The 14,222-nt window shown below is 39.7% G+C and overlaps 1 protein-coding gene across 1 annotated transcript in view; it reads right to left on the bottom strand.

Moving 5' to 3' along the window:
* Positions 1-14,222, bottom strand: part of LOC108880234 (cilia- and flagella-associated protein 47-like) — a 49,356-nt gene that overhangs the window by 26,130 nt on the left and 9,004 nt on the right. Inside the window, 24 exon segments of the mRNA XM_051066091.1 lie at positions 208-358; positions 1,318-1,430; positions 1,822-1,956; positions 2,759-2,875; positions 3,445-3,542; positions 3,747-3,933; positions 4,456-4,551; positions 4,743-4,824; positions 5,436-5,573; positions 5,983-6,054; positions 6,191-6,416; positions 6,513-6,632; positions 6,881-6,981; positions 7,268-7,395; positions 7,970-8,087; positions 9,358-9,583; positions 10,799-10,829; positions 10,831-11,016; positions 11,295-11,380; positions 11,605-11,794; positions 12,254-12,286; positions 12,288-12,334; positions 12,624-12,771; positions 14,105-14,182. Coding sequence (XP_050922048.1) covers positions 208-358; positions 1,318-1,430; positions 1,822-1,956; positions 2,759-2,875; positions 3,445-3,542; positions 3,747-3,933; positions 4,456-4,551; positions 4,743-4,824; positions 5,436-5,573; positions 5,983-6,054; positions 6,191-6,416; positions 6,513-6,632; positions 6,881-6,981; positions 7,268-7,395; positions 7,970-8,087; positions 9,358-9,583; positions 10,799-10,829; positions 10,831-11,016; positions 11,295-11,380; positions 11,605-11,794; positions 12,254-12,286; positions 12,288-12,334; positions 12,624-12,771; positions 14,105-14,182 — 2,907 coding nt within the window.

Genomic DNA, 14,222 nt, shown 5'->3' with positions numbered 1-14,222 from the left:
AGCCTACAGCTAGAGCCAGAAACTATGTAACACAACTGTAAAGCTTCAGGAAGACACTGCATTCAAAATGGTGTGTGATGTGTGATAGACACTCACAGCATGCTAGTGAGTGATTTAGTCAGACATATTATTAGCAAGTAATCAAGAAATCAGTGAGTATAACTACAGCATGACAGTCAGCCCAGCCCTTTAGTTAATTATACTCACTGTGGGTGTAATGTGACTGACATGGGTCTTTAGATTGAAGGCAAGAGTGGTGCCATGCAGACCAAAAGCAGAGCTGGAGATGAGCAGAAGGACTGCCTTCATGGGCTGCAGGAAGGAGCATCTATACTGGACAGTCAGTTCAACGTGGCCCCTGTGAAAATCACCACAGGCAACAACAAGATCTCTGATTATTTAGCTTCTGATCAAGGGGAATATGAATACCAAAACATGATTATTTCATTTTACAATGCCCCATTTTCAGTTTATGACAGTAGTAATAGTAATAAATCAGCAGAATTTCAACACTATATTTCTCCATAATAGCATTGTCTTAAAGATAGCATTTCTCAAAGTAAAGCCAGGGATCCAAAATGGGACATGGGCTATTTTTATGTAGAGGCCTCACTTGAGGGCATAACCAGTACATTTTAATGAGCTACAGTAGTCTCAAGGCAAAACTAAATATACTCAATTTGAACCCTGAGCTGAAGAAGTTGAGGATATTTCCTGTTCTTTGCAGGGCATAGGTCTGCCTGAAACAAGCTATTTTGGAAGTACAGATGCAACGACAGCACTTCCTCACTAACGATACCAGCTTTAGTAAGGTATCTGCTGTTGATACAGACTACAAAGGCATGCAGCAGTGTTTCATAATTACAATTTTATTGGGCAAGACTGTAGTCTTCACAATTATTTATGCTTTAACCTGGAAAAACATGCCTCTGAACACTTCATTATATAGTATAAGTGTCTGAAGCAGATCATTTTTAGTGAACTGCATAAAAATTTAGTTCTTAGATTAAAATGGAAATTATTCAAATTTCAATTAGTCACCCAGGGCAGGGTAACTTTAGCCTGAACCCCAATCCAGTTAAGTGCATAAAGCAATACTAGACTGTTTGCTCAAATATAAAACTGTCCTTCTAAGATGTTTCTTTTAACATTCTGTCACTGATTGTTGAAAGGTTTAGGTCCATGATTACCATAAAAAGAGGTAGGTTGCCTCTGAAAATAAGGTGGAGAAGAAGTATAAGGCAGTATATAATAGAAATGCTCAAGTAAAGTGCAAGTAGTCAGAATTGTACTCAAGTATAGTTTGGTATAACATACTTTGGAGGGACGGTGACAGTAGATCCATCAGGGAGGGAGAAGAGAGGAGCATCCTCTCCTAAAAGGAAGGCCTGGTATTTGACAGGCTTAGAGGATGGGCTTTTCAGTCGCACCTGCAGTTCTCACACACACACACACACACACACACCCACAGAAATACAACAATGAAATCTGTCTTGCTTAGCAATGACAAACTGACGTCTATTTTTGTTAGGCCTGTAATGTGGCTGACAATGTGGATCATTACCCAGATGTATATTTGTCTGTGTTTGTAATCCTGTTAGTGTGTGTGTGGGTGAGTCTATAATCCTATTAATGTATGTGTGTGACTATAATCCTGTTAATGTGTGCCTGTGTGTGTTCCCACTAGCAGAGTTTGCATGTGCACCATCCAAGTCCATTTTCAATCCTGACAGTGCTCATTAATTTGATTTACAGGGCTGTATTTTTATTTAGGTGTCTTCTGAGACCAAAGTCCTTGTTGTACGTGTGTGTTTGTACTACCTGCTTGCTGAAAGTGCTGTGCAGGCTTCCTGACAGAGTGATGGTGTGTTTTGGCAGGTACTGAGGCAGCCTCTCATACAGGTGAACACATAGCATCAACATCTGCACTGGATTAGGATCCGACAAGTCTGTGGGCTGAACACATGCACAGATGCATGCATGCAGATACAGGGAACAGGAAGTGCTGCGTAATCTCTGACGTCACGGTAACAATCATACTGACATATTCATGATATATTCAGTTATTATAATCAAAGTGTTCTAACGTTCATTAATGCAGAAATGAGTAAATACGTCTGTTAAAGTAATTGCTTACATTTAGATATGTTATGGAAATTAGTGTCTGCAAATTAATCACGTACTGAGATATCATATTCACAAGAATGAGACTAATGAACAGATGGATAACCTGATAACAAACTGACAAAACCATTATCATAAATAAAGCAGATGAGAACTTTAAGCACACTGAACCTAGACTCTGACACAAGTGGAGATGAACTGCTAAACTCAGCCTGTAAATGAGTCATCCTGGGATAAAGTGAAGTGTGAATTGAGATATCACATTCAAGAGGCCAAGAATGTGTTTTGTGAGGTCAGGTCAAGACTACAAGTCTGAAAATGAAAACTAGTATTACTGCCTTGCATGCAGCCAACAGGCAGTGCAGTAGTGTGTGAATTCCTAAGTTATGGCCAAAAACAAGTGTTCTGTGACCTTGATGTTTAACCACCAAAATCTAATCAATTCATTTTTGAGTCCAAGTGAATGTTCACTCAAGGCATTCTTGAGATATTGTGTTCACAAGGCCAAAAACATGTTTTGTGAGGTCACAGTGACCTTTGTGGCAGATTCTAGTGAATTTCCCTGTTGTAGACTGAAAACTAAATTAACCATTTCTGGAGGGATTGCTTTATGAAACACCCCTCTGGTTTTTACCTGTATATCTATGTTGAGAGAAAGTGCAGTTAAGGACTGGTAGACTATGATGTTGTTGTGGAGGATCTGCTCCAGGCTGTTAGTTGTGGTGTACATCCTCCTGAAGTGGCTGCAGATCTAATGAGAAACACAGTGGTAAAGTCAGATGTAAAATTATGACAAGGTTCATTTGTAACTTTATGTCTGTGACTGAGATCCTCAGCCATCAAGGTCGGTTGCCCTTGAATTTGTAGCTTGACTTTTCAGATCTCTCTACTCTCACTGTCACCCTGTAGCCTGTTACACATTGCTCAGTGTTTGGCAATGTGTGTTTAAACTTTGGATTGTAACTTGACTTGTCATAGTTCAGTGCTTATGTTATGATCATCTTGGGATTTTTGTAAGCAAAACACATCTCATGGCTAGTTACACCACTGAAAATTCAGTCTGAATTGTACTCAATCACACACACACACACACACACACACACACACACACACACACACACACACAAAATGGTGCTTAGCATGATAATAAGCTTCCCTAATCTTGTTCAGGACTAATTGTGTCCTCATCACATCAATCACAGTGCCACTTACAGGCATTAACCACCATCTCTCATTGACTCACACACACTTAAGAGGGTCTGCACAAAATTAACACACACACACACACATAGATTCAGACACGTGTACACAAGCACTGACCAGGTAAGGACAGTAGGCAGCAAGCAGAGCAGCTAGCACCAGTCCATCTGTCAAGTCCAGGTCAAAATTCACTATCCAGCGTGCTGATGGGATGCCAACTGCAAAACCATTACCATGCAGAAATAACCTTTCAATCAGTAATACATATTAAGGCATCAGTAGGTAATGAAAAATGCAGAATGAAATACACAATATATTAAACTGAAAACAAACTTCTCACTCCACAAATTGTAAGAGCAGGAGACAAATGAACCCCCTAAACTTTAAAAGTTGCTAATGTGTGTGTACACGTTGTGCCTTACCTGTACCCCAGACAGTTTTCCTCATGTTCTGATAGTGCATGTTGAGCCATGAGAGCAACTGGAGCTCCCAAGTAGAGTAGACATTACTGGCCAGCGGCTTTGAGTTGACAGAGAGGATTCCAGCAACGTCTTCCTGGTTCAGAATCGTATTCAGACCACTCTTTGACACACGACACAAGACCAAGACCTGGGCATGTGCAGATCACTGTTAAATACTGGTATTTAACAAGATGAGACTGACATTTTCCTGAGCTACTCTACTTTGCATTTACACAGGCAGACACATCCACAGGTTGTGTTTCCCAGCACAAAATTTTCTCAGTCTTTCATTAAGTTGTCAAGAGTTATAAACCTTTTGTTAAGTCAAAGTGTTTTCATTCAACCTTTGATTCAACCTTTATTCCACCTTCAGTGAGTATCAATTATTTCTGACAACCACTCTCAGCAGGGAGAGAGAGAGACATATAAATAAAGCGGAAGTGAAAATATAAAAAGGAACAAAAGACTGACAGAGTGGAATTGCAGCTCTAAATATTTAATCGCAGTGTTGATGAAAATTAGGACACATAGTAAATGTACTTTAAAGAAACAACTTCAACGAGATCAAAGAGTACCTTAAACATAAAGTGATTTCCAAGAATATACAGGTAATACAATAAAGCTGACAGTGGTTAAAGACAGGAAGAGGGAGCTAGAAAATGTTTTTCACCTTGTATATTTGTAGCAGCAGGTCAGTCCAGGATCGTTTGCTCAGAGACTCATAGTCAACACTGCTATAGTCCTGACTGTGCTCTTTCTCCTTTGACTGAGAGAAACACAAGCACAAGAAGTTGTAAATATATATATACTCTGTATATAAGTGAAAGTAAGAGATCATGAGTGAGACTAAGAAGAGTTTGTAGCAGTTCCCAAAGCTCTAAAGCTTTAAAGAACATGCAATTTAATTAATCTGGTCTAGGACTAGGAGCAAAATGTTGAGTGCACGAGTTTTTATACCTGCAGGGTACACCAGTGTTTGAACTCCTGTACGTCTAGCAAGTACTCTGGTCTGATGTGGCACAGGCAGGCTCCCTGCACCCTGAACACAAAGTAACAATGTACAAAACAAACTGACAGTAGCCCAACAAGTTTCCAAAATGTCATTTCAGTCTTTTTCAGACATTGCTGGCTCAAACTGACATGACAGGACATTAAAGGAGAGAGCTACAATGCTTGCAATGGCATACTTGTGACCCATGCATGACTATGCAAGAGCCTTGCCAGACATGGAAATGCATCTGCAATTCACAGTAAATTCTGAAATTTGTCATAGCCACCATTTGCACTGTGTGTGTAAACAGAGCTTGCAAATCACTTTAGTAAAACAGGCTCCTGGTGAACAAGAGTATCAGATAATTACTGCACTTTTTCAACTTTTCTGACAGGAAAAGAACATCCTCAGTAACTTAAAATTAACTCATTCCAATAATACTCAATAAATGCTGATTTTCTTGTGGCTTGCATTTATGTCAAAGTCTTACCTTGTTCTGCTGACAGTAATCAGTTTGGACTTGTGACATGTTGGTATTGTTAGAGAAATGTTACTGTTACTGGTCTGACCTTTTTTGCTATGATGACATTTACATAAATAAGACATTGGCACTTAATTAAAACTTACCGTTGCAGTTTATCTGTGTGAATAAAACCTACCTGAGAAAAGCAAGCATAGCTTCATGCTGTTGTAATAGCTGTTTAGTGCGCTGGTCTTTATCAGTGGAAAATGTCAGACAGCGAGGAATACCAGGAATCTGTTTGCCTGTCAGGTGATGAAGCATGTCCACTACAGACCTGGACACGACAACACAATACAGTTATTATCCTTTATGTCTGGAGCCAGATGCATGAAATTATAAAATTAAATCCCACCAGCTTCAGTTCAAGTATTTATGTATATTTTTTATTTTCTCTGACCCATTTCAACCCTCAAAATAATGAATAATGAATACAAACCTGAGTAGACTGGCCACTGCCATTTAAAAACAGAAACATTATTTGCACAGAATTTTTTTTTAGAGATCTCCATATAAAATTAATCTTCAGCAGTCAGATCCTACCTTCAACCTGTACATTCTCAAACCCTTTGCCTGGTTTCATCATGAACATTCAGTAATATCTTATCAGCAGCACTATGTTGCAGTATAGTGATTTATTTATCACTCAAAGGTACGTAGTGAAAATTCACCACACACATACTCACCTGGAGTCTTTATTTTGACTGACACAATAAGTCCGTCCACTGGAATGATTTGTTTGAATTTTTGACACAACTCTGTAGGGAGAGAGAGGTTGGAGAGGTTAATTTGATTGACAAACAGATGGGAAGAATGATCAAAAAGGACAGATGACTACACTGTAATCCAAACATAGCCCCTGAACTAAACTATCATGAAATCTTTTCAGTATACCTTCTAAGTGTGTCTGGTACAGAGATTGGGTGTGGTCCACTCGGCCAGCCAAAGAGACTAAACCACCTCTCCACAGCCAATAATACATTGTGGTGATACAGTCCTTCATCTGAGTTGGCACTAAGGAATTCTGGGACGCCGAGATTATTTGGGGTGTGTCCATTTGGAGAGACCTCTTCATCCCCGCTGGTCTGTCCGCTCACACTGTCACTGTCTGGAAAGGAGTCTGAAGAGGACAGATACACACACTGCTCTCAGATGCTCTAAAACAATTACAAGCAGACACATAAACACATCACACACAAATGTTTCAGTTTCTGACCTGACGCTGAGTTCTTGTTTGTTGAGCTGTTGTGATCAAATGAGGATGATGATGATTCTGGGCCAGAAGCAGGACTTGGTGTGTGATAGCGCTGAAGGATCGCCTCCACAGCTGTGGCTCCTAAACAACAGTCACACAATGATGAACAGTGAAAACAATGTGTACACGGTTTTGATTTTGAAGCTGTTTGAGCAGCATGTGCAATAACTGAGACACTAAAATGCATTTCATTACTATAAAGTGTAGATGACCAGACACTGTTACTCTACCAACAAAACTTTCATGAGGTCTACTTCTCATTCTCCACTTTCTCTATACACTGTACATACTTGGTGCAGGGATGTGTGTTTGTGTATGTTATACAGTACCAGTCTTAAGAACTATCTGTTGCTCAGAGCGGTGCAGGGCCATGTACGGCCAGACTGTCAGCACACAGTTGTCAGCGACAGCACAAAACTTAACCTTAAACCTAGTGGGAGAGAGGCAGAGTCACGGAAAAAAACAGTTTAGCAAACTGAAATGTATGTATGTACATGATAAGTACAAGGCATATGGGGCTTAGGCCCTGAATGTTTTTAGAACCAGATAATTGCTCTGTGGGAACCAATGCGTTCCTACAAATCACTAACTTTACCATGGTGGCTTGTGTAGCATTTTGTGCTTGTGTAGCATTTTGAATTATGTTGCTTTTTCCTACAGAGATAAGAAGAGAGGAGAAGAAGATTGAAGAGTGATATTATACAATGGCACATTACCTGTTGTGCAAGTGGTCAGTGAATGTGATAGTTCTGCAGAGGGACAGAGGAACGGTAGAACAGAAGGACACACTGCAGGTCAGAGAGGTCACATTGGCTTCCTGGCTGTGGATGCCTCTTGGATGTTTCTATACAGACAGAATATAAATGTGCAACAATTCCACAGATCACAGAGGTATTTCTATTGAAGTGTCAGCAGGAAAAATCAGTCATTTTAATCCAGTTTTTGTCATTTGATCACCAGATGATTCAGTGACAGTTACACAAAACTGGGTTTTGCTCACTCTGCTTTAAGATCTTAGAAAACTGACTGAAGAGACACAGATGTATAACAGATACTTTTTGCTTTACCGTGAACACACATCAACACAGTCTTATATAGTCCTCAGAGAATATTACATCAGAAATGCACTATTCTAGCCAGATAAACTTGGCTGCTTACTTATGTGTTATGATACATGCGAACAATACAGTTTTTATTTGACTGCAGCTTGCCTTCGAGATGCAAGTTACTGATGAAGCCTGACTTTCCCCCCACCAGGAATTTTGAGGACTAACACTGCCAAACACGGTGAAAATTCCTCTATACTGCATTTAGACCATATCACAAAATCAGAATCTTCACTGAGTAAAGTAACAATAACATGATCAGTTTTTGGTCCTCTTCCATTATAGTGTAAACTGGCTTGTATACAAGGATACCTGGTCCTGGTTTTGGGCAGGGATGGAGTTACCCTCAGGGAAGATGACAGAAACAGGCTGTATCTTTGTCCCATCCTCCAGCTCTACCTCATCCACTTCAGCCGATACCCTGGTTCCACTGCAAACAAAGACAGAGATAGTGGAAGGAAGGAACATCTGAATTGATATAAATGAATTGTGATAAAACACCTAAACTAAAGTTTAAGGCAATATCATGTGCGATAAAATGAATTTTGTTCAAAACTGATGCAAGACACAAGCTATCAAATGCATCAAGTGTTCAGACCATTCTCAAGAGTATTATCTGAAGGTTTACAGGCATGATGATGATTTCACTGATTTCATGATTTCACTGCATGGAGAGCAGTTTGTCCAAATTAAGAAGTATGTAAGTGCAGACGAAAATGTATGATCAACACTTGACAGCTGGAGTTTACAGTGCTTTATGTAAATAGTGGTGCAGTGGTAATAAAAAATCATTTTGACAGTACAGTAATTAATATTAGTTACTATTACTATTACTAGTATTATTAACAGTGAAAACCATATATCATTTCCATGGTAGAACTGGAGGCAGTGCATACAGCTAAGTGTATTCACATGTACCACCTTCTGCATATTTCTTGTGGTGACAAAGTAGTCCTTTTCTTTGTTTTATATGGATATTATAGTGTATAAACAGTATCCTAGGTATGTTTTCTTGAGAAGAGTAAAGATCGTTATGTATGCACTGTGCTGCTCATTTCAATCCTGAGGATGTGGGTCAGAAAATGATGGCAGAACTGTAATAGACAGGCCAGATTTCTGTCCACTCTGAAATCGGAACAACAATGTAAACCACCTAGGAATGGGGATTAACTTGTTGGCTTACAATGTAAGCAAAATCCAACATGATTGCAGACCTGCCAGTTAATGAGTCCTGGGCTGCTTGATAAAAATCCCACTGAAATGAATAATGTAGTGAGTTTATCAGTGTGGCTTTGTTTCCTCTGCAGTCATTTAGCTCCAATGGCTCAACACAGCTGGTAAACTGCCACAAGCTAGGAAAATGTAAATACAATAAAAATCCATCATTGCTATTGTTCTGCTTACCCAAAAAGCTAATGACTACATTTGTGATTGCAAAGCAGTTGTCTGTTTGTCATGATCCACTAAATCAAAACTAAGGAATTCATAAAATGTAGCAGGATGGATCACTCTGTCACTATGAGGACATTTTATCCAGTCCTCACAAAGTCAAAGGCTGTTTGATGGTTAAGACTTGGTTTTAAAGTTCAGGATAAAATTAGGTTTAAGTTAGAGCTAAGGTTAGGCATTTATTTGTGATGGGAATACATTATGTCAGGCAGTGTCTTCACCAATGTGTGTGTGTGTGTGTGTTAACTAACCTTGGATATCCTGCAGCCAGCAGGGTGAGTGTGGCCATTGCGCTACTTTCCAGGGGTACTGGGGTAAGAAGGATTTGAGGGGGGTGGAAAGTGACACTGGGAACCTGGAGAGTAATGGTGATGGAGAGCTCTCGGTAGGGCTGATGTTCCTCCTCTTTCCCCATTCCCTCCCCACCCTCATGTCCCAGGTAAAGAGAGAGGGACAGTCTGGTTAATCTGCCAGACACTAGAACAGAAAATAAACAGAGAAAGAAGTTATACCCGAGTTCTACATGTACACGCATAGCCCACCATCACTCAATATCACAAAGTTGATGAAGGTGTGTAAACACACTGTATCACATGTGATACTTACATCTACGATTGCCATGGTGTTACCAATGAGTATTCAACAATGTACACATAGGCACCTGCAGTCAATGTGTAATATCCACATTTAAATTGAAAGTTAAAAATCTGAGTTTGAGTGGATAAATTCTAATAAATAAAATAAACTAAAATAACCATTGTATTTGAAACAAAAACTGATCCTTGATCTCTTCATAAATTATGATTCACCTCAGACTAAAACCTTACACAAAAAATTATCATAGGTGCATGAGATGGTAACTAACATAGGACATTTTTGACTCAAGATACAGTTAAACAACTGATTCCAGCACATAACTATTTTCACTAATTGGTAAGTCAGTGGTTCAATCTTTGGCTCCTCCAGTCGTGGGGGCATATGTGTGTGTGTGCGTGTTAGAGCACTTTATTTGCAGAACATGCACTGACCTGCAGTGAAAAATGCTTTGACTGGTCGACATGACTAGAAAAGTGCTTTATAAATGCAGTTCATTTACACCATTGACATATTTAGAGAGAATCAAGAAAAATTCTATGTCTAGTTTTAATACATTATGGAAAACATAACTTCTGAAAAGATGATGAATACATCGTAAATCAATTTTTAAATTTAAGATTACTATTTAATAGTTAAGTGTGTAAATATGCATATCTAATATTTACATTACTGTGTGTATTGTGGATAGAGATGTTATCATAGGTCATTCCAGTAGGATTATATTTAAAAATGGTGTAAAGCTCTTTCTAATGATCGTTTTATTGAGTATTATACTGGGTATAATTTCAGCTTAGATTTAGTTTAGGTAGTGCATCTTACCTTTAGCCCATGTGAAATTACATTCTAAGGGAAGCTACACTCTATTAAGATGTGACATGTTGTGTATTATCCAGTTTTCCCCCTGTCATGTGTGTATGTGAGAAAGGGGTCAAGTGATACACCTTAATTGTGATGCTTTGATCTGAGCATGTGTGTGAGAGAAAAATTATATTTACAATGATTTGAGCATGTATGTGTGAGACTGGAAAGAGCAGTGAAGGACAAAGTAATCCATCATAATGCATGTGTGAGTGTGTATGTCCAATCATTTCTCACCTGTTCTGATAGCCTCAGGCCTAATGCTGACCAGTTAAGCAGATGGACTGGCTGGGACCCAGAGTGCCAGATGATGGAGTCACAGTACATAGCTCCCCCTCTCCTCTGTCCTCTGTTGTTACTGCTATTGCACTGCAGTTAAACCACCAGTGTAAGCGCTCCCCGATGACACCACACCAACATACACTCTCTGCACACGCTGCTTTCAATTCTACTGTCTGTGAGAGAAACAGAATCAGAGAAAAAGAGAGCATTTAGAAAGAACGACAAAAATAAGACAAACAGCAACAAAAAGTAAGATGAGGAGGTAAGATTATTTCTATGAAGTGGTGTCAGGGGTTCAGTGGGAAGGTACCAACTACAAGATGACATCTCCCTCATGGTTAATAAGGATGAGTAGAAGTGAAAATGACATGAAGTGAGGATGGAAGGAAAATATATATGGGAAAGGAAAAATGGCAATGGAGGAATTGTCAATGTGTGCCGTTGATGATACCTTAGTGTAGGCATCAGACTGTGCTGCCAATGGTTCCACATGGAACTGTAGGCTAGAGGGGAACATCTCCAGTGGGGCACACAGCCCTAAGAATATTTTAAGAACAGAAAGGGAAACAAAAACTTTACATTTAGCTGCACAAACCGAGGGTGATGTGAAATTTATTCTGTACACATACAATGTAGCTGTAATTGAGGTGTGATTAAATTTTCACTCCAACAGAAAACCTGCAGCGCAAAGTATTTAAAATATAGATACAGTATAACTCACAAAGAAATGCACAACTGCAAGTCCACATTAAAAATCCCACCTGTGGCCTGTATGCGCTGTGTCACCATGGTGACAGAGTGGGAAAGTAATTTGACCCTGCGCTTCCAGCTGACAGCTGACAGTGAGGAGGAGGAGGATGAAGAGCATGGAGTGGGAAAAGGAGACAGAGAACCAGTGGGCCATCCCACTCCGTTGACCATGAGTGGCAGGTCAAAGTCATAACTGACCACCTGCAGGAAGACACACAGTATATATTGTTTACACTCAGCGTGCTTCAAAACCCAACTGGTTTATGCTGGTTGGGTATAGTTTCCACTCCATTTTAAAACTGCACATGCCACAACAATGGTACATGCTGCAGCAATACACCAATGAAATTTTAGTTTACTACAGCATCTCTCCAACCTGCTACTGTTACTGCTACTGACCAGCTATTAGCAATCCAATGTCATACTTGTCACCACATATGCCACCTGCATTTAGCTGTCTTTCCCAGTGGAGATTTAAAGAAAAAACAGATTCAATACCCAGAATATAAACTCTTCGCAAAGTTTAATAACTTTACAAACTGTGTTACACTGTGCACCTTTCAGGATAGTTTTTAGCCTGCCATTAAAACTACTACAACTGGTCTGCTCAATCTTGATGATACTGTAACTATTCTGTAAGATGTTTGGCTGAAATCTCACTTGCGTGGGTGAGAAGACAAGGGAGCAGTCCACAGGTCTGGTGGCCCTGCACCTCCATAACACTCACACCCGGCTCTTTCTCTGTTTGAGAAAATGCAAAGAAACAATCACAAAAACAAAAAGCAAACATGCAAAAACTCAGTAACACAAGACAAAATGCTGTGCATTTAAAATGGATAAACACTTGATTTTACAACAAGACTAGGTAAAAGCTTAGTATAAAGCTGGACCACGTATGGGCATGCAAATTTATGAAATCCTATCACCAAGCTGCTGACAGTGCATGCAGTTCTCGGTTACAAACACCTGACACCTGACCTGAGCATCAGCGTCACCACCATATATCAACTCTGTGTGTGTGAATGCATACTTGCTGAGGGCTGAGGGAGCTGGAGAGAGAAGTCTGCATACTGTGACAGGTTGAAGGTGACCTCAGCTGCGGCTGACGAGTGGTTTGTCAGAGTGAAAGGTATCTTCCGCCGAGAACCAGTGTAGACCCCGTAGAACTGGAAATGGGACTGAAAAGAGGAAAGGAGAAATCACATAAGTCCCTGAGAAAATCACAGAAATACCAAAGGCAGAAATCCAGTTGTCTTGTCTAGACATTTAATTATCCAATTAGAATAGATGGCATTTCAGCAGAGTGGAACAACCAAAAAAAGGTGAAGGTGAAATCATTATCTTTCATTATGCTCTGACAGAATCAAACTTATGAGGGCTGAATGATGGTGGACACATAACCATGACCATAGTTAAGGACCATGTATTTAATGATCTGTGTGACCATTAAACACATTGTGACATGTGGACATAGAATTCTTCTGACTAATATAACTCAAAAGGTTCTACCATTTTTTTAATGTCTTCATTGTGTTTCATGGTCATGTCTTACTTGAACACTGTCCGCACGATTTCCAGTGGAAATTACTTACATTTTGTCTGTAAGCTTTCAGGAAACATGCACAAATACTGGCATAATGAATGCAGAGTAGAAGGCTCCATCTGTATCCATATCTAAAGGAGCTCTAACAGAGCTTCAGATGTTCACTGCAGAGATGGGAGAACCTCCCAGAGGGACAACCACCTCGGCGGCACTCCATCAATTAGATCTTTGTGGTTGAGCAGCTAGACAAAAGCCACTTATGACAGGCTGCTTTAAGTTTGCCAAACAGCATTAACAGTACTCTGAGAGCATGAGGAGGAAGATTTTCTGGTCTGATGAGACATAAACTAAAACCTTTTGGCAGAACTCCAAAACACTGTCTGGCAAACACCAGGCACTGCTCACGGCCTGGCTAATGGCTAGTGGCTAATACCTAAGTCCTTATAGTCTCACCACTCGTTATTCCAGGCTAACAAAGCAGTTATTTTGGGATAACAAGAGAACACTCTTATCTAAATGAATGTGGAAACCCATGATTTCACTTATAGTGGTCATTGGGACATGAAAACTGTATGCATACCAGTGAAATTCAGCCCCAAAATAAGGTTTGAAATCCCCTTTCCCTTTTTTAAGGTTTCACAACACCAAACTCTCATGTGCTGTGATGTGATACTGTCAATTCATCCCACCAGAGCAACTGAACAAATGTAAGAATTTATGTCTGATGTTTAAATAAATACAGATGATGCTTCACACAAGCTTCTGATTTGAAAAAAAAAAAAAAGCTTATTTCCTTTGTGGCCCTCGTGAGAAATCTACAACTACTCAATGACCTACTACTATTACTTACTAAATGCTTCCCTTAATTTAATATCTTCTTATTTTCCAGTCATCTCTTTCTCTGATATGGAAAAGAACTATGTGAACATGATGTCAACACACACACACACACACACACAGAAACTGACCACATTGATGTGTACATTTGGTGGCTCCACTGATCCGCTGACTCTGAGCTCAATGGACTTCATGTCCCTCAAAGCTATCTGTAACACATAGACATGGCTTAGTGTCAAATTCATTCAA

Source organism: Lates calcarifer, linkage group LG7_2, assembly GCF_001640805.2.
Source record: "Lates calcarifer isolate ASB-BC8 linkage group LG7_2, TLL_Latcal_v3, whole genome shotgun sequence".
Taxonomy (NCBI): domain Eukaryota; kingdom Metazoa; phylum Chordata; class Actinopteri; family Centropomidae; genus Lates; species Lates calcarifer.
Note: the sequence above shows the minus strand (reverse complement) of the source record. Positions and strands in the feature narration are given on the sequence as shown.